General features: G+C 43.3%; 2 protein-coding genes across 2 annotated transcripts in view; one reads left to right on the top strand and one right to left on the bottom strand.

Moving 5' to 3' along the window:
* Positions 1 to 10,809, bottom strand: part of dpf1 (double PHD fingers 1) — a 40,691-nt gene extending 29,882 nt beyond the window's left edge. The window contains 2 exon segments of the mRNA XM_061073559.1: positions 10,602 to 10,786; positions 10,789 to 10,809. Coding sequence (XP_060929542.1) covers positions 10,602 to 10,786; positions 10,789 to 10,809 — 206 coding nt within the window.
* Positions 10,810 to 12,676: 1,867 nt separating this feature from the next.
* On the top strand, positions 12,677 to 22,795 carry si:ch211-11n16.2 (zinc finger FYVE domain-containing protein 1). The gene is made up of 12 exons (XM_061073237.1): positions 12,677 to 12,873; positions 14,379 to 14,660; positions 15,158 to 15,380; positions 15,501 to 15,718; positions 15,812 to 15,918; positions 16,473 to 16,581; positions 16,736 to 16,833; positions 17,223 to 17,340; positions 18,477 to 18,647; positions 18,889 to 19,084; positions 20,815 to 20,913; positions 21,923 to 22,795. The coding sequence occupies exons 1-12, from the start codon at positions 12,751 to 12,753 to the stop codon at positions 22,153 to 22,155; spliced, it is 1,977 nt and encodes a 658-aa protein (XP_060929220.1). The 5' UTR covers positions 12,677 to 12,750; the 3' UTR covers positions 22,156 to 22,795.

Raw genomic sequence — 22,795 nt, 5'->3', positions numbered from 1 at the left:
TCACCTATTACAACTTTGATGTGTACAACTTAGAGGCGTTTTCCTACTACAGGCAAAATCTGTCTCCTGATGGAAGCCACAAGAAGAATAAAGTCAGTTATTAAGACTCTTTCGACACTTTTATGGAGTTTTAACACTAAAAAACAGATATTTAAAAACAATTTATGAAACAATTACTGAAGAGAATCTTGTTTGCTTTGTTGAAAAACAAACGAACCATAAAAACGTATTCAGGGGTTCATCCATTATGCACAATTTGGTAGACTGGTTTAAATTTGTTATTGTAAAAAAAAACTTTCACAACAAATTGAAAAAAAAGGAAAAAAGATCCGACACTAGTTGTCTCTGCACCAGAAATGTATCAGTTCCTTTTTGGCTCTAGGCCTAAACTTCTGCCAAAGTTTTCTGAAATTTGTAAAACACTTTCTGCGATATCGGCTTATAACCGACAAAAAGAACAAAAACTCAGGGGACAAAAGCCTCTCTGGTGTAATTATTTAAAAACAACACACCACAACAAGACTGTTGCGGTGCAAACAAAGCATATAATCATCTTTGATTAGAACAAAAGCAAAAAGAGGTTTGAAAGGATTTTACTTTTTTGACACTCAAACAAAAAGAAGATTATTTATGGTTTAATGTCCTTAGTAGCTGGATAAAAACTAGAGAGGGGAGGAAGGAGGATAAATCCCCCACCCGGCAGATTCTGGTGCGGTCTGAGAGCTTCAGCCTAAACCAGTTCTGTGACCTCGCAGTGCCATCATGTGACATTTAAAGGATGTGATCAGGGCGTCAATATGTGGGACACACTGCACTCATGTGTCACTGGGAATGATCCGCTCACCCTCTGCTGGAGAGAAAATGTTTCTTTACAGCTCAGAGCCTGCGACTGGCTGTGCATGTGACCGTATGGCTGCATCACAGGTGCGTCATCAAGACTTTTCCTCACCTCACTTCACTTTGCTCTAGTCCTGCAACCTCCCTGCAGTTTACAATAAACCAATGGAGAATGGAGCAGGGAAGAGGCCTGTCCAAAAAAATAGCAGGTTAGATCGAGACGACCAAATATAGGCCTACCTTCTGTTTGCATATAAATAGTCATGTAGTGGGAAAATAAACACTCACACCCACTGAGAGGTGCTCAAACAGTTGCACACATTCAAAGAACAGCAGTCCAGAAAAGCCCTACACATAGGCTTTTTTAAATATTAAGAGCATCATGGTGGATAAAAGACTTGTACTTCAAGGGCAGCACTGGTGACCACACTGAAATATACCAGAGAGAGACCAAGTGAGGAAAAAAAGGAAAGCATTCAAATTTAAAACAGCTCGCCCCTGAGCTCCCCATCCCTCTTCTCCTTCAGCAGCCTTCTCACTTCAACACCCCCCTCCCCCCTTCCATCCCTCCATCACCATCCTCCTCTCCTCCGCTGCCTTTAGAGGTACTGGCTCACCCCTCTCGATAATAAGTTGACAGCTGTAGAAAATGGCTTCTTTCAATTTGGGTGCTCCCAATCTCATTACATTGCGATAGCAGAGCAGCATGACTGTTTGCTCGCTTGGAGGCTTGTACAGGAGAGGAGCTAAGGCTCCCACAGTGGAGGCCAAGAGCGAGATGTAGGGGGAAAAAAGAGAAAGTTAGGAGAAGACTTGAAGAAAGAGAGAAGTGGGAATGAGAAGGGCAGAGGAGAGAAAATGTGAAAGACAGATGATGAATTGGCAGAGAGACAGTGAGGGAAGAGGTGAGTAGAGAAAGGGACAACAGTGCCACGGAGAGAGAGACACAAGTCTTGAGCTGTGCAGTAGCAGAGCAGGCTGACCTGTGAAAAGCTCTCTGTCGTTTGCTGGGGACGCATTTTTCCAGACCAGTCTCAATTTGTAAAATAATCATCTTCAGCTCTCAGATATGATTCAAAACCTCCATCCGGGGAGTGGCGACAGCAGAAAAAGTGTGATCAGCAAATACTGTCCCAAATGCCATCTCTCATCATGCTCGCTAAGTAATAGTGAAGCCGAATAGCAGAGAAATTCAACTGCTTGGAAGTCAGCGAGCGACAGACACCATGTCCTCCCTCATAGTCCCTACGTGGAACACACACACTGCTTTAAAAAAACATTAACATCATTAAACAGGTATGCTATACGAGGTTAAGTGATACTCAGGTGGCTCGCTGACGTGGTTGCATTATTAGCCACTGGCAGGTTCATCAGTGCCCATGTATCCTGTCAAAATGTAAGTTTGAAGCAACAGACTGCGTATTGTGCACGTGGCTGCATAGCAGACACTCAAGTAGCCTTTGTAGTTACACAGTAGAGTATAGCGTGTATAAAGATGGGTGACATGTCTCCACTTCCTCCCACTATCCAGGTATGAAGCCAAATGATTCTGCATATGGTCGTGGTCAACCTCGCACTGATGTCATAATATGTGTGTGCAATTAGCAATCGGGGATAGAACCATGGTACAACGTCCCATCAATACATGTGTTCGACCAAATCACCATGAGTACATCACAGCTGTTAATCATAACAGGGCCTGAGTTTTTCATCAAAACAAATTATTATCTGAAAAATCAACAAAACTGTTGAAATCTCACCATGTTAAAGAAAGTGAAAAACCCATCAAAGCCCTGATTCAAATCTGCAAAATGTAATTGGTTCTTTGAGTACTTTTCGCTTGATCCTGCAAAAAAAGATATATATAGATTTTTTATGTGTATTTTGCTGTCATATCGTCCATGTCATATTTCATATTTGACCAACAGTCACATCTACAGAGACTCTGAGATTCGGATCAATTCTCTCATATAAACATATCGTGTTCACCATTCATACACATTTACACACTGCTTAAAGACTTCTCTAACACATACACACATGCTGAAGTACATAGTGTGTACTGCATACTGCATATAATTCCAACTGTGTGTGTGTGTGTGTGTGTGTGTGTGTGTGTGTGTGTGTGTGTGTGTGTGTGTGTGTGTGTGTGTGTGTGTGTGTGTGTGTGTGTGTGTGTTATAATGGATTTTCCTCCATGTAGAGAGGGTAACACTCACTGAATCACTGCTCTGTGGTCTGAGGTCCAACCAAGCAGGTTGCTAAGAACACAGACCACAAAGAGTGGCTCCGATAAACGACAAACCACACCACCGATGAAGGAAAGCCAAAAGCCTGATTCCACGTCAACACACTGTGAATAAATACCTCTCATTCAGCATGAAAACTAACTCTACTATTCCATTCAGTTTCCTTTGCTATAATGTTATCAACATTTATTTCTATTTCTGGTTTATTCCAAGTATAGTTTGGGCTCAGAGATGTGCACTGACTCACAAGCGCAGAGCGAAATACTAGTAATTAACTGGCACAGAGCCAGCTCTCCAACAAACTGGAGCTGACTACCAAAACTGTCCAGGCAGACATGACAGAAATGACAATCACACAGGCCTGCACTGTGCAAGGGCATGGAAACAACACAGAGGACACCTATACACATGAGCACACATACAGAAATGTGGGATAGAAAATGCATGCACATGCTGTCAAGATTCAAAGCAAAGAGGATGTTCTATATTATGCATGCATATATACAAATATCACCAAGATTTCCCTGCATACACAACTGACATGAACAACCAATATTATGAACATATAACCAGAGACATACTCTGACACCTAGTAAATCAAGATGAGGAAACGGAATGAGAGTGTAGTTTATGTGTTTGTGTGCGTATGTGAATCCAAAGCCTGGCCTACGCTGTCTGCCTCAGCCTGCACTGAGCAAACAGCAGGGAGCAAAACACTGAGGAAGCTGCTGTGTGTACACATGCACGCACACAAATAAACACACTCTTACTCCTGATAGGGAGTTGGCATACAGTCTTCCTGAAGAGCACAGCCACCCCACCAGGCCCACCCTGGCTAAGCTATTGTCTGAGTCCCATCCAGCAGACGCAGTTCACTTCAGCACACACTGGGTCACAGTCTACTGGTGCATACACACACAAACAATGCCCGCGGCAGTTTTAAGGTAAAGGTGCAATTAACCACACCAATTACCTGGTTCTCCACTTAATACTGAAACAAAGGGCTCCCCCTAGGGGTGAAATTGAATCATTGGAAAAGCTGACGAGAACGGAGGAATCATAAAAATTGGACCACAATTACAAAAATCGTCGATGCCAGCAAAGGATTTCATTCCAATGGTGGTTTCCAACTGTGTGGAATGAGGTAATTAAACTGGAAGGAAATGAAGTATCCCACATGTAAATGGCTTCAGGAGGGCTGAGTTTAGATTGTATGGGAGTGTTTAGCCCTTTACATCTGTGCGTGTGTGTGTGTGTGTGTGTGTGTGTGTGTGTGTGTGTGTGTGTGTGTGTGTGTGTGTGTGTGTGTGTGTGTGTGTGTGTGTGTGTGTGTGTGTGTGTGTGTGTGTGTGTGTGTGTGTGTGTGTGTGTGTGTGTGTGCGGGGTAGTGGGGGTGTTACTTTAAGCCTGCAAAACACTTGTGCCTACATCTTCATGTCTGTACACCTGGACCACACACCTGCCTCATCCACCATTGTCCATCTGTGCAGTTCCTCACACACACACACTGACACACACATATAAACACACACAAATGTTGTCTGGCCTACGGAGCTTTGTCTGTGTGTGCACACAGAGAACTAATATCAAGCGGCCTACGACTGTACTGTTCCACCCCTCCCCCAGCCCAGCCCTTCCATGGCTGAACTCAACAGATTAAACTATGCAATATCACCCTTACCATTTCACCCCTCCTCCCTCTCACCCCTCCACCCCATCCCCACCACCCGCAATTCAATTTATTCTCTCTCTCTCTCTCTCTCTCTCTCTCTCTCTCTCTCTCTCTCTCTCTCTCTCTCTCTCTCTCTCTCTCTCACTCTATGCGAAATGATTTGTCTTTTTTCTCTCTTTTCTCATTCTGTGTGTGCATGAACGTATTTACTGTTCATCTGAAAATTCCCAGGCTGCATATGCAAGAGGATATATATATATGCACAAATACAGTGATGGGGATTCCATATATACATTCACATATATACTTGTATATACAGATTAATATACGTGTATGTATGTTTATACATACAAAAATAACATTTTTTTAAGCATGTGTGTCTGTGTGTGTGTGTGGTCCAGCTCTTATTCTTTTATGTCTGTTTATGAAAACAGGTACCTTTGTGTGTGTGTGTGTGTGTGTGTGTGTGTGTGTGTGTGTGTGTGTGTGTGTGTGTCTGTGTGTGTGTGTGTCTGTGTGTGTGTGTGACAGGGTGCATGTCAGTCAGAAAGACAAAGAGGCCCGATATTCGGTTTGACAGTGACAGACAGACAGATGGACAGACAGGAGTGTCTGTGCAGTAGTGGACGTCTGCCACACTACCAGCTGGGAAACGTCAGTTTCCTTGAATCGCTGTCACAGCACTGCATCTGCGCATCTGTGTGTGCATGTGTGTCGGCAACTGACCATTTGTCTACCTGAACATGACGAGAGATATGACAGAGATATGGCAGCGATATGACAGAGAGCAGATGAGTGAGGGAGCCAGACAGAGGCCGAGCTATGCAACAAATCATACATGTGGGACTTTAATGAAGAGTTGTGTGTCATTTCCCATGTGTGTACCTCTCTCGTTGTCCACTTGGTGTGGTTATCTTCGAGTCCACTATATAATTGTGAATCATAGGGCCTCTTGGTGCATGTCTGTGTACATGTTACCCATATGTGGGTTACGGTTTGTGTTGTTTTCTACATATGCATGCAAACGCATGTACTTATTATTCATGCATACTCACATTCCCATTTATGCATGCTGAGTATTTGTATTTGTGTGTGCATTCAATCCTGGTCTATATGTGTGGGTGTTTATAGCCCATAGCTAGCTGCAGTGTGTATTGAGGGCAGTACATCAGGGTAAGGCAATCTGCCTCCGAACAGCTCCTTCAGGTGAGATTTATCACCACTGCACTTGGCCTCTTATTATGGCGATGGATTCCCTACCTCTGTATCTGGATGTGCATGGTGAGTGCATGTGTATGTGTGTGTGTGTGTGTGTGTGTGTGTGTGTGTGTGTGTGTGTGTGTGTGTGTGTGTGTGTGTGTGTGTGTGTGTGTGTGTGTGTGTGTGTGTGTGTGTGTGTGTGTGTGTGTGTGTCTGTGTCTGTGTGTGTGCGTGTGTGTATGTGTGTGTTTTTGTGTGTTTTCTTATCCGGCTCCCCCCCAGTCTGCATCCTTATTAAAGTGCTGCAGAGGGGAGCAGCCATTGGATTGTGTTGACTCCACCCTCAACAACTCCTGATAGGGATCCACTGGACACGCGATGACACTGGGAATAATATAAATGGGGAATGACAAGAGAAGGGAGGGGAAATAATGCTAAGGAAAGGAGAGGAGAGGAGAGGAGAGGAGAGGAGAGGAGAGGAGAGGAGAGGAGAGGAGAGGAGAGGAGAGAAGAGGAGAGGAGAGGAGAGGAGAGGAGAGGAGAAGAGGAAGAGGAAGAGGAAGAGGAAGAGGAAGAGGAAGAGGAAGAGGAAGAGGAAGAGGAAGAGGAAGAGGACAGGATTCATTCTCTGCGTCTACCATTCTTTGCACTTGGACTATAAGTTCAAGCCCCAACAGAACTACAAATTCCAAAATTCCTGGCTGGATATCACGCAAGGTCCCAAAAGCAGTAGAGCTGACTGTCAGTTAGTTAGGTAGCACTGGAGAAATAGGTCATAGAGCTAAAAATACTTATCTATGTCTCTCTCTTTTTCTTCCTCTCTCAGTCTCTCTTGAAATGTCGTCTTAAAAAAGACAAAGTAAAACAGAAAGAAAGTCTAAATAAGAGGGATGATGAAAGGAATAACTCGGAAAAAGAAATACCCCTAAAAACATCAGACCTTAGGCTCACTCCCACAAATTGAGAAAAAATACAGAGAGCAAGAAAGTGAACGAAGGAGTGCAACTGTGTGTATGTTCCCTGGTGTGTGTGTGTGTGTGTGTGTGTCTGTGTGTGTATTAGTGTGTGTGAGAGTCCCCATCCACACGGGTGATACTACACAAATGAGCAAGTGAGGGAATGAGAGGCGGAGACTGAAAGAATGAGAGAAAGATCTGGAAATGGATGCACAGGCTGTGGCGCGAGGCTGTTTGCACACAGAGCCGGTTATTACATGGAACTCATTTAGCCTGGCTCAGTCAGGCAGGACAGAAAATAATATTATATAGGCCCCTGCCACAACTGCTGCCAATACCAGAGCACACCATTATCTACATCTCTGCCTCTATAACCAGCACGAGGAAGTAATATCTTACACATACACGCAAAATCAACTGCCATTGTGACTAATTCTGCCACCTGCGTGTTGAAATTGATTGTAATAATGTGAGATTCTAGCTGTCAATTTGATTTGATTGCACATTGTTGATTAAAATATTTCCAGTTTTATTGATTTTGTCATCTATTTCACAAGCAGGAAGCAAACCCAAAATGAACCACACTATTTGGAGGCAGGGTCTTCATGTGACCCTTGAAACTAAAACAACACTTTGTTATGCAGCTGATGGTATAATTTGGTGGGAGCAGTCGACAAAAAACACTTTATGTCAGCGGATAATCCAAATCTAGAGAAAATCCCTCCAAAGGAACTGTTAGGAATGAGCTTTCCAACAAGATTTAAAGGGATCTAACTAAATGCATTGAGATGTTCCTGTACTATAGTTATTTCTGAATATATAAGCTGTGACAATGCACAGTTGTGTGGTGGAAGGTGGAGGGTGGGGGTTGACAGTCGGTAACACTGAGGCCTAAGATGTCTTCAAACCAGAGAAAGAAAATAAGGAAAATGAGGAAAGAGAGAGGGAGACAGAGAGGAAATGGCTGAACAAAAGGGAGATGCAGAAGAAAAAAACAGTGATGGATGTAGGATGATGGTGAGGAAGACACAGGGAGGGGACGTGAAAGATGGGGTAGCAGGGGTGATGGGAGGACAGAGAGCAAATAAGAGGGAGAGAGAAGTAGAGGAGAAGGAGAGAATGGGAGATTAAAAGGAGTCTCTAATCCAGCAGAGAGACAGACCGTGTGAGGGCTGGTAAAAGGAAATGCCCAGTAGATTGGGGGCTGGAGCTGCATGCTCGCTCCTCCACTGATTTGCTTCAGCACACAAATGAACCCTCGACTGTACTTACTACACACACACACTAACAGACACACACACACACACACACACACACACACACACACACACACACACACACTGCAGGCCCAATACACCCACAAACACAGACACACGCACACACACACACACACACTTGGCTGGGCAATGGGCAACAATTGTAAAAGCTTCCCACAGAATTTACATCCATTGAATTAATTATAATGGATTTCAGATCTTGAACCAGGTTTAAGGACATTTAAGGACACAACAGACACTGTCTCTGCTGTGCAGCCAGCCACCTTATGCTGGGCCGATACTCAACCAAATTTGACCAGTCGTTTGGCCCATTTTACTGTATGGTCGCCTTATTTGTCTAAGCCTCTAACAGCGAGTTAGTTTGTAGACATGCACATTCGTATGTTAAAGCCCCATCACAGTGTGGTAACTGGAACCTTGTTAAACCACTCTGCGCATAACGATGGAGTTTATAAAGCCATTGTTGATTTCTGTGGCCTTGTGTGATAAATACATTTAGCTTTAGTTCTGCTCATAGAGTCAGATGCAGTAATGGCAGAGGATGCCAGCATCCCTGCAGGGTTCAAACTGCATAGCTGACAACTTGGCTGCTTCCTTTATGACTTCTTTTATTTTGTTCTCTTTTGTCAAACTTTCTGAGCACTTAGAAATCTGTGTTAGACAACTATTTAAATTGTTTAAATCGGCCCTGAGCCTATTTTTTAAAAACTATTTACTTTCTATTCCTTCCCCCCTGTCGAGTTCTCTTCCTGCCACTGCCAAAATGTCTTCTCTCAAATTGTCCCGGTATAAAATCCATGCAAATCAGTCAATTTAAACCACTGACATGGTGTCAGTGAGGGCCCCTGGGAGCAATCAGGCCACACTTGGGCTCTGCTTGGTTGAGCATCCCTTAGAGAGGAGGAGGAAGAGGGGGGGGGGGGAGGAAAGTGGAGGTAGAGGAGGGGAGAGGATGCTATGTACTCTGAGGTTCCAATATGCAGCCTCCATCAGCCCATTCATGTCCCATCGTCAGATAATACAACTATCAGCCTGTCCAGTAATTAAACCTTACAATTGACAATCTACCACTTTTTATGAGTTGTATTGAGATGTGTGCTTGAAGACTAAAATTAATTTGGCGCAAACAGTAAAATACCATCACAGCCAATCAGCACACAGTTGCCCGATGAGTAACTACCATTGCAATCCTGTCTCTCCTGTCAAGTGCTCTGCAAAACACCTACAGGACAGTCGTTCATGGAATTGCACGAAATGTCGCCTATGTCTGCATCTCAGACACACACACACACACACACACACACACACACACACACACACACACACACACACAAGCACACACAAGCACGCACACAGACAGTCTTTATCCCCGCTCAGGTAAAACCATGCCCAGCATCAGATGTGCGCCCCTGTTTTATTCACAGCTCTTGTGACTTTTCTTTGTTTCAAACTGCCTAAGCTGAGCTGAATATTCACTGGGCTCCAACTCTCTCGTGTTTGTGTGTGTTTATATTGGAGCTATTGTGTGTTTTCTTCATCCTCCTCCACGGCTAGACGTGCGTAAATACCCGCTGACAGACGCACCACCATCAGCCACCTTTTTGGACAGGAGCCCAGGCGGGCAGCAGGCGTCTGCATTCCACTGAAACCAGTCTCCGAAAAAAGGACCCCCCTCAAAAAAAAAAACGCACAAAGGGGATCATCACAGGAAAAACTTCACGGGAAATCCACCCGTTAATAGACCCCGTGGCGGAGATAAATATCCGCTGAGATGTGCGTTATACGCGTAAAGCGCCAGATGCAATTCAGGGGTTTATTCTAATCTTTATTATAGGGGCTGAAGAAATATACGCAAGTGACGGAATATTCCAGCATATTTACCTCAACCTATATATTCCCGAGAGGTCCGGCAGGAGAGGTGACGCTGCAGCCTAAACCCGAGCACTGGGTAATCTACCTGTTTACCCTGCTTCTCTGTGTCCAAATATAAAATGTGTAGACAGGGACAGTGAAGTCTTACACTCCGTCTCTCCCTGCCTGGCTTTGACCGTGATCTTGGCTGGCTTCACTGGCAAGGGACACACCGGGTCACCCAAATCTACCTCCAGCATTCCTCCATATCCCTGCACACACGCTGCTGCTGTTGGCTCAGGGAGACATGAATAGCATCGGAGCGCACAATGATCCCCATCCAAAGAGACCGGAGCCAACCCCCGTCGGCTTTAAATATAACTTTTGTCCACGGCTGATTCCCTGACGTTATCATCTCCATCTCTGCTCTGTGCATTGCATGTATATGCGCTGGTAATCATGCTGAGAATTATCTGGCATTCTCAGGGTGCTAAATGTGCACTGACAGCATGCACAAACACACAAAGCGCAGACGCTCAGTAAAACGCGTTGTACTTACGATTTGAGGGGGTTCTGCACCGCTGTGGCCATTTTGATACAGTGTGATAGAATGCAACACTGCAGAGCCCGGAATTGTACATGTAATGTAGCAGCTATTTCAATTTCATTCATTCTCTGGGGCTGCGGCTGGAGCGAGCAGCCAATGGGAGGCGGAAGCGCGCCGTGACAGCTTTGGGGGAAGTGTAGTTTTTTACGCATGTCAACATGGAACATGCCGAGGAGGTGGGTACTACAAGTACCAGCGGGGACAGCGGCGTGAGTGGACCACGGTCCCGCCTTGGACCTGTGAGGGTAGATCCATCCCCCAAGACCCGAATATATAGTGAAATGTCTACAGTTGTGTCAAAGCTGGATTGCAGGTCTGTCTGTCAGTCTGTGTGTCTGTCTGTCTGTCTGTCAGACTCCTCTTGTGCACTGCTGCCATATGAGACAGGTTTCAGTCTATGCAGTGAGGGGTCCTGGAAATTGCATCACATCATGGGAGTTGCAAATTGTTGAATGCACTTCGTGATTTATAAATTTAAGTGAGAATGCAATATTTATACTTTCTTTAGATTTCCCTTCACAGAAGGGCATCCGGTGTTGTGTAATAAACCTGGACTATTGGGCAGATATGACTTTACCTATGTGTGTATTATGGAGAATAACTAGTTAAGGGATCACGCAATATGTGGTCAATCATACAAAAGTTAGAAAAACTATAGCAGTAGTGGGCTGTTACCCTTAGTTAGTAATAGTTAGTCAAGTCTATTTCAGGGCAAATCAAGATTTTGGAGCAGGTTTTGTGCCATGTTGGTCAGATGTGACTTTGTCTGTGTGTATGGAGAATAAAAAGTTTAGGCAACAAACACACACAACAAATATGTTCACAAAACTTTTACTCATGCAGTGTCTAATGATGAGCTATTATGCAATACAAAACCAGGAATGTCGAATTGTGGGCTGTTACCTCATACTCACAAGTTAATTATGTCTATTTTCATATAGATTTTCACATTGGCCAGGTATGACTTAAGCTGGGTGAATATTATGGAGAGTAACTAGATTAGCCAATAAAACACATTCAAAAAAAAAATATTTTCATAAAAAACATATATGGTGTTCAATTGCAAAGTTAGAAAACCTTATTATATTAACCTGTGGGCTGTTATCCTTTATTAACAAGTTAATAATACCTTACATAAATGGTGGCATGGCTAATCTTATATTATCTAGGTAGCCCTGCACTGAGGAGCTTTAATTATTCATTAATCAGGGGTGATGGGTTGGGAGTAGGCCTATAATTGATTCTTTCAGACAAATTGTCTCTCATGGTAGAGCCCAGAGAGCAGCTAGGACCCTTTCCAAACCCCTCCACTACTGCATGCTTCCTTTGTACCTTCCTTCATCTTTTAATTCAAGCCCATTTCTCTGGCTGCCTGTAGCTTTTGTGCACATGGATGTGTTGAACTAGTTATTTCAAGTTGGGATTTGTTGAATTTGATTATATGTGGGGTAGCTCAGTCAGGACTGTCCGAGCATCAGTATAGAAATCTCTTTCTCCATGTCATGTTAGCAGTGGCGCCGCTGTGAAACCTTTCAGTGACATGTGATATTTATAGATCAGTACTAACAAATATTTAATGAACATTAGCAAGCAGCTCTAACACAGCAGCAGTGCTCAGATAAAACACCCTCTGTCAGTTAAAAGGAAACATTGATTCCCTGAATATTGCTGTGATTAGGACTTGGACCCACTTGCTCTTATAAAACTTGCCTCTGTGTAATTTCAAGCTTTATTTAAAGGTGGAGCCCAAACACGGATTTGAATTTTGCACAACTTGCAGCTTCAATCCAAGCTTTGAAAAATCCACCACAGAAAACATGTATAATTTACGTACATGTTTAAGTAATGTTTTTTTTGTGTCTTTTATTCCATGATATCTGATCTCAACTCCGGGTTGTGTGTTATGCCTAATTCTGGCCACAAGGTGGTGCTGATGTGTCGTAGCCCAGAGGCGCGTCGTGCGTCTATACGTCACGTCCGTGGCTCCTCCCACAGCGTCGTCGGGTCCACGCTCTGTTGTTGTGATTGACAGACGGAGTCATGTTGAACTTTCGGTTCTGCCTCCCCTCGTCCCAAACATGCTCCAAGTGACCGAGGGACGATGTCTGAGGCCCCGATGATGGACATGGAGAGTCTGTGTATCGGCCCGGAGAAGCCGGGGGAGCGACCAGAGTCAGGCGGGGCCGGGAGCTTCCTGCTGGTGGACGACCAAGAGAACCTGCAGGTAAAGTTAGCTAGCCGAGCATTAGCTGCGAGGCTAAGAGCAGGAAGACAACACGCAGGCTGGTGAAGGCCACTAACTGTGTGTTGTCACTGATGCTAACTGTGCTGACACATGCCCGCCTAGCTTCACAAACACCGGGCTAAAGCTAACGTCATTTTGTCAACTCAAGAAAGTGGACGTGGGACATTTTTCCCTTCACTACCAGATACTGCTACGTCAACTGTGGTAGACATGGTTAAGCTAACAGGAGTTTATGACACACGTAGGGAGCTGGCAGAGCAGCCTATGGTGTCTCAGTGGGAATGTCCCCGGTGAGTCAGTGCATCTGACCCGCGGACAGGCCCGGTCCGGCTGCTGCTCCAGCTGGAGTCCACAGTGCCTGGCGTGTCTCAGTGTCCTGGGCTCTTAGTGCCATGTCAGTCTTCTCCTTCAGTGTTTGTCCTCAGAGCTGCAGACTCAGCACCATGTGACGCAGCCGTCGATGTAAAGATTTATTCTCTTCATCGAGTGTCAATAGATAACACACATTGTTGTATGATGAGGTTTGTTGTCCTCCTTGACTGCATCGCCCACACAAAGTCAATATGGTTTCCCCTGGATTCAGTGAAGTCAGCAGGCGAACCGGAACCAGCTGGGCAGTAAAACAATACCAACACTGGGCTGGACAACATGGCTCCAACACTGTATCAAGACCATCTGTTTCTAATCCGTCGATATCGATTATTGTCACGATAAATGCCACGTGTTTATTCACTAATCTGGGACGATCAATTATGTGTTATTCCTCCTTACTGGGCTTACACTATGTATCAACAGGATGTTGATATACTGTATAATGAAAGTTAGTTCTATTGCTATTGTTGTAAATTATATTGTACTAATTATGCAAATTATTGTATTACCCAACCTAATATAAATAATTATCACAATATCATTTCCATCAATAATAATTTAACAAAAGTTAAATATGTAAGAATATCATGATTATCCATTGTGTAAGCACAGAGGGGGGGAATTGCATGTAATCTCCCTCAGATTTGTTATATGTTTTTGCTTTTTATCAAGTGTTTCTCATTCTCTGCTTATACAATTAGTTTAAAACCATCACTCAGGATGACAATGTTTAAGCATTTTAAGTTTAAGCAGCTCTATACAGCGGCTGCAGGTTAATTTCTGGCCCAGCCCTCTGCTACATGTCTATTAGTCTCTCCCCATTTCGTCCTTACACTGTGCTACCAATAATGGCTAAAATGCCCCTAAACCCTCTAAGGCTATTAAAATAAAAAATATTGTGATATCTACTATGATACTTTATTATATAAATTATATTTATTATATAAATAACATTATATATATTATATATATTATAAAGACTGATATGAAAATGTTTAGCTTAATATGATTTTTGGCCATATCATCCATCCGTAGGAACCAGTGAGTGATATCTTGTTGTGACAGCCTAGTAATCCATGCTCTGCGTGGTGATCTCCCTTCTCTCCCTCCAGGTCCGAGATGAGTCAGAGTTTTTGGAAAGACTTGGGTGTGGGGATGTTGCGGGCGTCAAGGTCCTCTCCATCTTTGGCAACACCGGTGATGGCAAGTCCCATACCCTCAACCATATTCTGTTCGGTGGTAACAGTGTGTTTTACACCTCAAAGTCTCCCAGCTCCTGTACAGTGGGAGTGTGGGCCGCCTATGACCCCACCCTCAGCCTGGTCGCCCTGGACACTGAAGGCTTGTTAGGCGCTGCGGCCAACCAGAACCAGAGGATGAGGCTGCTGCTGAAGGTAATTTTATCTCTCCCTGGTTGGTTCAGTTGTAATTAATGAATAGCTGGGTCTCCTTACATGAACTAATAAATTGTAAATACAATTCAGTCACAGTGCATTTCAATCACTGTTCAGTTCACATTGGTGTCTTTCATTTGAGTGGGAAAGGGGATGTCAAATTTTGCTAGTGGGTGTTGTACTCAGACAGTTAAAGGGAATATTTAAAACCATTTTTACAGCTACTTTAATTTCTTAATAGATAATATATTGCATTTTAGCCTTTCAAGATCCCCAGTTTTCTGCTCCCCAGCTCATAGTTGCTCTAATACCATTGGAAGCTGGTAGTTTCAGCACAGTGGTCTAAGAGGGGTGTTTGTTTTTATAGATATGATGTGAATTTGGGGACTTAGCAACTACTGCTATTCTTTTTATTATTGTCCTCACACAATTATCAGATATCATGTCTTAAAGTGCTTTGTCTCACTTCTTTACTCACCTACTCTTCTCTCTTCCAGGTACTGGCAGTGTCTGATATTGTAGTCTATCGCACACGAGCTGAACGCCTCCACAACGACATGTTCCATTTCCTGAGCAGTGCCTCTGGAGCCTACCTGAAGCATTTCACCCCAGAGCTCAGGGCCCTGTCCAGCCGCTGTGGTCTGGATGTACCCCTCTCTTCTCTTGGACCTGCTGTCATTATCTTCCAAGAGACAACGCACACTCAGTTGCTGGGTCATGGTAGGAGAAGGAAATATATATATAAATGCACACATATATTAAATGACACCTTGGTTGTACAATTATTTTCCTATAAAAAAATGTGTATTTTTATCTGTTTCATTTGCTATGCTGTTGAAGACTCCAAGGTGGCAGGCCACGGCGACACGCTGCTCAAGAAGCGTTTTCATGACCTGACCTTGGGGACACAAGCCTTCAGCTCGGTGCAGTATGTAGGCACCCAGACCATCACGCCTCCCACTGACTACAACACTCTGCTGGAGGCTGTCACTCAGCAAGTGAAGAACACTCACACCCGCTCCCCCCGCCAGCCTGGGATAGTGTTTCACGCGCTGGAAGTACGTGGTAGCCTTTGGTACTAAATAGACAAAAAGTGAAGATTACAATTTTTTAAAGTGAGATGAAAAAACCTTTGCTCGCTCCGTCTGCAGGCCCTGAGTGATCGTTTCTGTGGGGAGCTCTCTGACGACAAGATGACCATGCACTCATTCTTCCCAGATGAGTACTTCACCTGCTCTGCTGTTTGTCTCAGCTGCAAGTAAGTCACTGCAGACACTTTGAGCAGATGCTTATTGTCCTCAGATTTGGCCTTAAATCTTTATTTATGCTTACACTCTATAAATTAAAAGATTCTGACTAAAAACCCTGGCCAAAATGTGTGAAAGCAGCTTCAGTGTAACCAAACAAAAATCCTTGAGTTAGCCAACTTCCCTCTTCCTCTGAGTCCTTATTCAGCAGTCAAAGGTTTTTACTTGCCAGATGGACAATGGAAATTGTGTAGTTGTCCCTGAGTTGAGTCCCGGGCTGAATCACAGTATTGGAAGTCATTCCTGCTCTTATGAATATTAACTGTCTCCCCATCGAGACACATAAAACTTGATGTCTTTTCCATGTTTTTGGAGTGGAGGCATGGAAGTCCCCTACTTGTTTTTCTTCTTGATGATGAGAGGACAGGGACTGGGAGAAGTCATAACACTGCTTCTGAAAGGATTCAGCTCTGGATTGATGGAGTCATAATTCAGACTTCTACTAAACCTAAATCTGAAGTCTGTCATGTTGTCTGAAATATTTGATTTTCTCTCACGCCTCCAGCGTTCGCTGTAAAAATGGAATGAACCATCTGAGAGACAGGGTCCCTCACATGGCAGATGGGCTCTGCCAGTATGCACACCAGTTCAACAACAAGGTCCTCATCTGTAAAGTAAGAATGACCCTGACTCTACTATCATCATGCCAGTTTAACTGTTAAAAATATGATGTGTTTTGTGATATTATTTGCATTGTAGCTTCCAAAAGAATAAGACACTTTACACTTGATTATTTTCTCTATCATGATCTGTGTGTTGCCTCTCCAGCGGTGCTATGAAGGAGGCCGAGAGGTGATTGTTATGCCCAAAACATCAGCTTCCACTGACAACCCTTGGTTTGGACTGGCGAAGTATGCCTGGTCAGGGTGGGTAAATACGCACACCGACACACACACACACATATATTTATGGGGGGAAGGTTAGAAGAATTTTAATTGAGGATGGAGGGAGTGGGAGGGGAAAGAGGGAGGACATGTAATGAAATGGCAGGGGTGATATTACATAGATTTATCTGATAGGTTGTGGGAGGGGAGGAACAGTACAGTAGTTGGCTGCTTGATATTAGTTTTCTGTGAGTGTGTGTGTGTGTGTGTGTGTGTGTGTGTGTGTGTGTGTGTGTGTGTGTGTGTGTGGGTGTGTGTGTGGGTGTGGGTGTGGGTGTGTGGGTGTGTGTGGGTGTGTGTGTGTGTGTTGTCCAGGTGTTCAGACTTGGCACAAGTGAATCTAATCAACTGTCCCCCTCTGCCCCCCTCAGTTTTGTGTTGGAGTGTGCTAGCTGTGGTGTCATCTACCGCAGCAGACAGTACTGGTTGGGAAACCAGGACCCTGAGAGCGGTGTGGTGCGATCTGAGGTCAAGCACGTCTGGGAGGGGGTGAGTAGAGACACACTCTGAATTTGATTTGATCATTTATATTTCAGGAATAGCTTTTAAAGTTTGACTTGAAGGTGGAAATATACAGGGATTTATTAATTTTGACTTTTGTTGACTCCAAATGTAAGTTTGTTACAACCAAAGAAAGTAACTCATCCTTTGGTGTTACATCCTGTCGGTTTTTATTAAGAGTACTGTAATTAAAGTTGGTTGCATCTAATGTATTAGACTATGGAGTTTTTATGCATTAAGATTCCTCGAGGCCAGACTGAAACATTTGATGCTAAGATTTTATGCTTCCATCTACAGTAAAAATGAATGAAACCATAGTGATTGACTGATCTCCTTTAATAGGAGGATAATGAGTGATATGCAATAACATTGTTCAAAATTGTGACGATGAGATTTGTGGTTAATAAAAAAAATTGTGCACATAGAGTTCTTATGTCTTCCTTAGTCATCATGCAACGAAACTCACAGTCCACCAAACTGTCACCGGTTAATCTGGGTAGCTGATGGCGAGCTGGGGCTTCATCTGATTGGTCAAATAGTGTGAACGCAAAGCTCTTGCCTCCAGGACTCCAGCTCATAAGTCATGTGTACGAACGCTGACTGTGTGAAAGCAGAATGTTCCCTTAAGTCCTGGAGGGCTTATGTTGATGTTGCAGTGGTGAGGCAGTGGGGGTTTTCTCTCATCAGGCCGTAGTCATAATGTTATATTAATCATATTAATTCAGAGACACCTTATCCAGTTCTTTCTTGATACTCAAATAGTTTTTTCTTATCTTAACAATTAATATGTATACAGTATATGTATATATATATCTGTGTCATCTGAAAACAAATGTCAGTGAAATAAATGATTTTCCTGACATGAAAAGGTGAGTGAAGTGGAATAAAGAACAGACACGTCCTTCCTCTGCTGCTGAAGTGGATTCACGCCCCTTCAGAGTAGGGAACTGCTGTCTCAGCCTGCAGCTCCAATTTAACAAAAATGTGGAAAATGAAGCTAGCAATTTACATACAGATAGTTTTAATTTTAGCTTGTTAATAATGAAGGACTATTCACTTAACAAGCAGGCTGTAAAACACCAAAGAAGATGGCACGTTTTTAATCACCCCTCTCTTTCTGTCAGTCGGACACATTCATGACCAACCACCAGAACGCTGCTCAGAGGGTCATGGACGGGATGAACTACATGATTCAGTCGGTGTCCGAGTACAGCACTGGCCCCACCAAAGCTGTCACTGCCTGGCTCACTGACCAGGTGGCTCCTCCCTACTGGAGACCCAACACAGACATAACAGTGAGTAGGATGAACTCAAGCTCAGAACACACAACAAACCTGTTGTAATGCAGTTACATTCACAGGAAATCATTCCCAGTACCAAGCACATGTTTGCATACTATTGGTTGATTTTGGCTTGTCCTTCAGTGTGCCTCGGGAAAAAAAACATTAAAACCCCTGCTCTAGGCATATGAGTTGATGATATTAACATGGCTTTCCTTTCTCCATCGTCTTCTCCTCTTCTCCTCGTGCTCCTCAGGCCTGTCATGGCTGTCAGAAGGTGTTTGAGGAGCCAGAGAGGAAGCACCACTGTCGATCCTGTGGAGAGGGTTTCTGCCACCCCTGCTCCAGCCATAGGATGCCGGTGCCGGAGAGGGGTTGGGGTAATGGTCCTGTCAGGGTGTGTAAGGCCTGCCACCGCCAGGGAGGGCCGGCTGACACTGTCAACACTCAGGGTGAGACACGAGACATGATTACATGGACACCGATAATCTGATATTAGCTCGATTAAGACAATGGTCCGAATTATACATTGCCATGTAAACAGCATTTTCTGTTTACCCTAACCTGAATAAGGTCATACTCAGAATAAGCAACAATTGAAGTAAGACATGTGGAGTATTCTGGCATTTGTCACATTATGTAGTCACTGAACTTGCATCAGGCTAAATATCTACAATTTGAAAACTTATAGAGAAGTTTCTCTTCAATATAGTATTGATAGGTATTAATGTAGTTGTGTTTTTGTAATTTTGATGCAGCAACTAGAATTGATAGTTTCTTTACATTTTATAACCATGAATTCTGTATAGAAGAACAATTATGTAGCTTGAGCAGCAAATAAAAAGTAAGTCATTAAAATGACTGTCATCTTAAAGTGTCTGCGTCCTTCCGTCCACCCAAGCAGGTGTTTTCACCTATGAGAGCTTTGTGGGTGTGGACAAACTGGATTTGACTGACGAGTATTAAGTGTTTTGTGACGTAATAAATTCCAATCATGGTTCCACCCATTTTCCACCAGAGCCCAGACAAAACCTAGCAAGATGTATATTTAGATGTAAAAGGTGTTGCGTTGAAGACTGTTGTGATACGCAAGAGTTGCAGCTATAGCAGCTGAGAAGACCATTCTAGTGGAGGAAAATGCGGAGGTAGATCACATGGGTTTAAACCTGTGATCAATGCTTCCACATACACTTGTTGCAATCTCTATTTTTGCTGTCAGTTGTAGCTTTTTCCCACATTTTCACTTAATGTAAATTCCAAACAGACTCTTTATTTGTAGAGAACTTGAGAATGCATCGTGTGCACTGCCCATTTAATACAGCTGGGTTTATAAACCCTTCAACGCTGATTGGGCAACACCTCTGACACACCCACCAAACAGGAGAAAACGGACCTCGCAGTCTGTTTTAGCCGTTGCACACTGTTATTGAGCACCCGAGAAACCATAGCAAAATGGTGGAAAACGTTTAGAGATTTAACTTCACCCAGATGTAATCAGGCAGAGCAATTAAACCGTGTGGGTTAGCAGAGGGTTTGGGGGCGGCAACAATTTTTTTATTAATCTCCCCCAATTAACTGATCAATCATTTGGTCTAGAGAACATCAGAAAACTGTGAAAAATGCCGATGAAAACATTGTATCTATTCACCCAACAGTTGAAATATGTAATTTATTATGATCTAAAACAAGGAAAAAACACCAATTTCCCTCATGTTAGAAGCTGGAATGAGGGAATTTCTTCCATATTTGCTTGAACAGTTTCTTAAATGATTATTTGAAATTTTTTCTATTAATTCCTTTTCATCCAGTCAACTAATGGATCAATCCACAAACTGTTGTCGCTCTAGTTGTTTTTGTATTTTATTGTTGTATGATATTAATTTTGAGTTTTACCCACAGGTAAATAACTATTGTATTAATACAGAGCAAGCTCAAAAAACTTGCCGGACATCCCGTCTTAAATGAATTTTCTCTTTTCCCCTTTTTTAAATGTTCTTTAAAATGTGAAAAGTCCATCTTTTAGATTTGAATTTCTAATGTTAGATGCAGAGTAGAGGGTAAAGGGTCGCTGTAATTTCCTGTCTTATAATTGTGTCCTGATTACATCTGCACTGTAGATATTGTTTTTGCTGCTTTGGCAAACGTGTCTCTCTGTTTCTCACACACACAATTATTTCTTCAGTGTCCAAGGTGGAGCCTCGAGGTCTGATCGCTCGCAGGGTCACAGAAGTGGCTCAGTCTACACTGGACATGGTCACCACGGCGGTCGATTACCCACTTTGTGAGTACAGCTGCAATTTACCATTACACATCATGTATGTGCAGCTAGTTGCACATTTTCTCTTTGGTCATATTGCTCATCACCAATAACATGACCTATACATTTGGCCTATTGTATCACCAATGAAATCACCAGCTGAAATTATATTTTAACATATAATGTTTCAACTGCATCTACCTGTGCTTCTGATCTTGACAATGACAGCCATGTTGCAACAAACCCAATATTTGATATAGACTATAAGAATTTTGACTGATGAGAACAGTTAAATGTTAAAAAAAATCTTTGGACATCGGTATCATCTGTGTGTTCTACACCAGCAGTTGACAATTCTGAATAAAAACTGAAAGAAAAGCTGTCTGCTGAGGATTGAGTGAGCCTGGCCTGTTTTTAATGGTTGCTCATTGTAATTGCCCACTGCCCCACATGTACCCAGTTTACTCTCATGTTCATCAGAATGACTGCATGCCTGTCGTGGCTGCGGAAAAGAAGAACATTCGACGGCCGTTTTCCTGTCCAAGACGCTACAAACTGAATTGTGGATGTTATAACGGTCCACTGGGCCACCATAGCAACTAGATTTATGTGTGTCTGAGCAAGAGAGAAAGACACTCATCCATTATATAACATTTTAATCTTGTTGGTTAATTGTTAATAATCGAATAACAAGCGTAGGTTATCCGTCTAATTCTAATTGTACCTACCTTGGTGACTCTAAATTCTGGTGAATGAGGTGGACAAGCTGAACCATGGGAACGCTTTGAATTGATGCTACACCTACAAGGAATTAATGCCATAAATATACATTTAACGGGTCAGACGCTATCCAATCATCCAGATATTAAATGGCTAGTTGGGGAATTACTCCATAAACATTAATGAATCTTTGTTTCCTTTAAAGTGATTCACCGCAGCTCCAGGATGTATAGGATATAAATATTGTTCTCTATTACATAAAAACCCTACTAAAAATCTGATGATGATTTGCTGTTACATCTACTCTCCTCAGGTTTTATGAAAGACGTGGCCCGACCAGACTACTGGGTTCCAGACCAGGACATCACCCAGTGTCACCAGTGCTCCAAAAGCTTCACTCCGATCATGTCCAAGCACCACTGCAGGGCATGCGGACAAGGCGTGTGCGGACCTTGCTCCACACACACCAGGGCTGTGCCTTCCCGAGGCTGGGACCACCCAGTCCGAGTGTGTGACAGCTGCCACACACGCACAGACACTCTGTAATCCTTACAAGCATCAGGACTTCTGTAGAAGTGCACTCAGTCTTCCTCTGATGAGAAACAAACACTGTGAATCCTGGCACTGCTGCTCTGAGGAAGCAACGGGGATCGACTCGACACAATGAGACCACAACAGTTGGAGTCGAACCTTGTTTTTGTGAAAAGACGATCACTTGGATTCCAGATCTGCTGACCAGTTCATCTGCCTTCTTTGATTCTGCATCGGTTAAGAGACACAGATAATCTTCACTACAGTCAGACTTGTTTGAAGACTGGTTGGATTAATGGAAATCTGTTCATATGTTTTTAACTAGTAGTAATTTTTAAAATGAAGACGCACAGTTCCCTTGAGTTCTTATTATGTCAGTAAAACCTAAAGTGACGTCTTCCTTGTTCATTCATTTGAGTTTGCACAGCTCTGCAGCAGACAACCTGCTCTTACTGCGAACACTTTGTTTTCTAAAATTGACAGAACAAGTTTAAAGAGATGTGCAGGGAATGGTGCGAAAGTTCAGGGTTTAAATATTTTTTATTTCTGTCTTTCTCTGCTCAGTGCGGAGAGATGCAACACGTACAAACTAAAGCTACAGCAGTGTGTGCCTTCACGGGAATTTTGATTTCCATTTCCTAACATTATGGGGGGG

The sequence above is a fragment of the Limanda limanda genome, chromosome 6, assembly GCF_963576545.1.
Source record: "Limanda limanda chromosome 6, fLimLim1.1, whole genome shotgun sequence".
In the NCBI taxonomy this organism is placed as follows: Eukaryota; Metazoa; Chordata; class Actinopteri; order Pleuronectiformes; family Pleuronectidae; genus Limanda; species Limanda limanda.
This window is presented reverse-complemented; position numbering and strand designations above follow the sequence as displayed.

Bases quoted from the DNA above. Each gene is read 5' to 3' on its own strand.
- si:ch211-11n16.2 (XM_061073237.1), top strand. From the start codon at position 12,751: ATGTCTGAGGCCCCGATGATGGACATGGAGAGTCTGTGTATCGGCCCG. The intron at 14,661-15,157 runs GTAATTTTATCT...TCTCTCTTCCAG, and splicing joins GGATGAGGCTGCTGCTGAAG to GTACTGGCAGTGTCTGATAT. The intron at 15,381-15,500 runs GTAGGAGAAGGA...ATGCTGTTGAAG, and splicing joins CACTCAGTTGCTGGGTCATG to ACTCCAAGGTGGCAGGCCAC.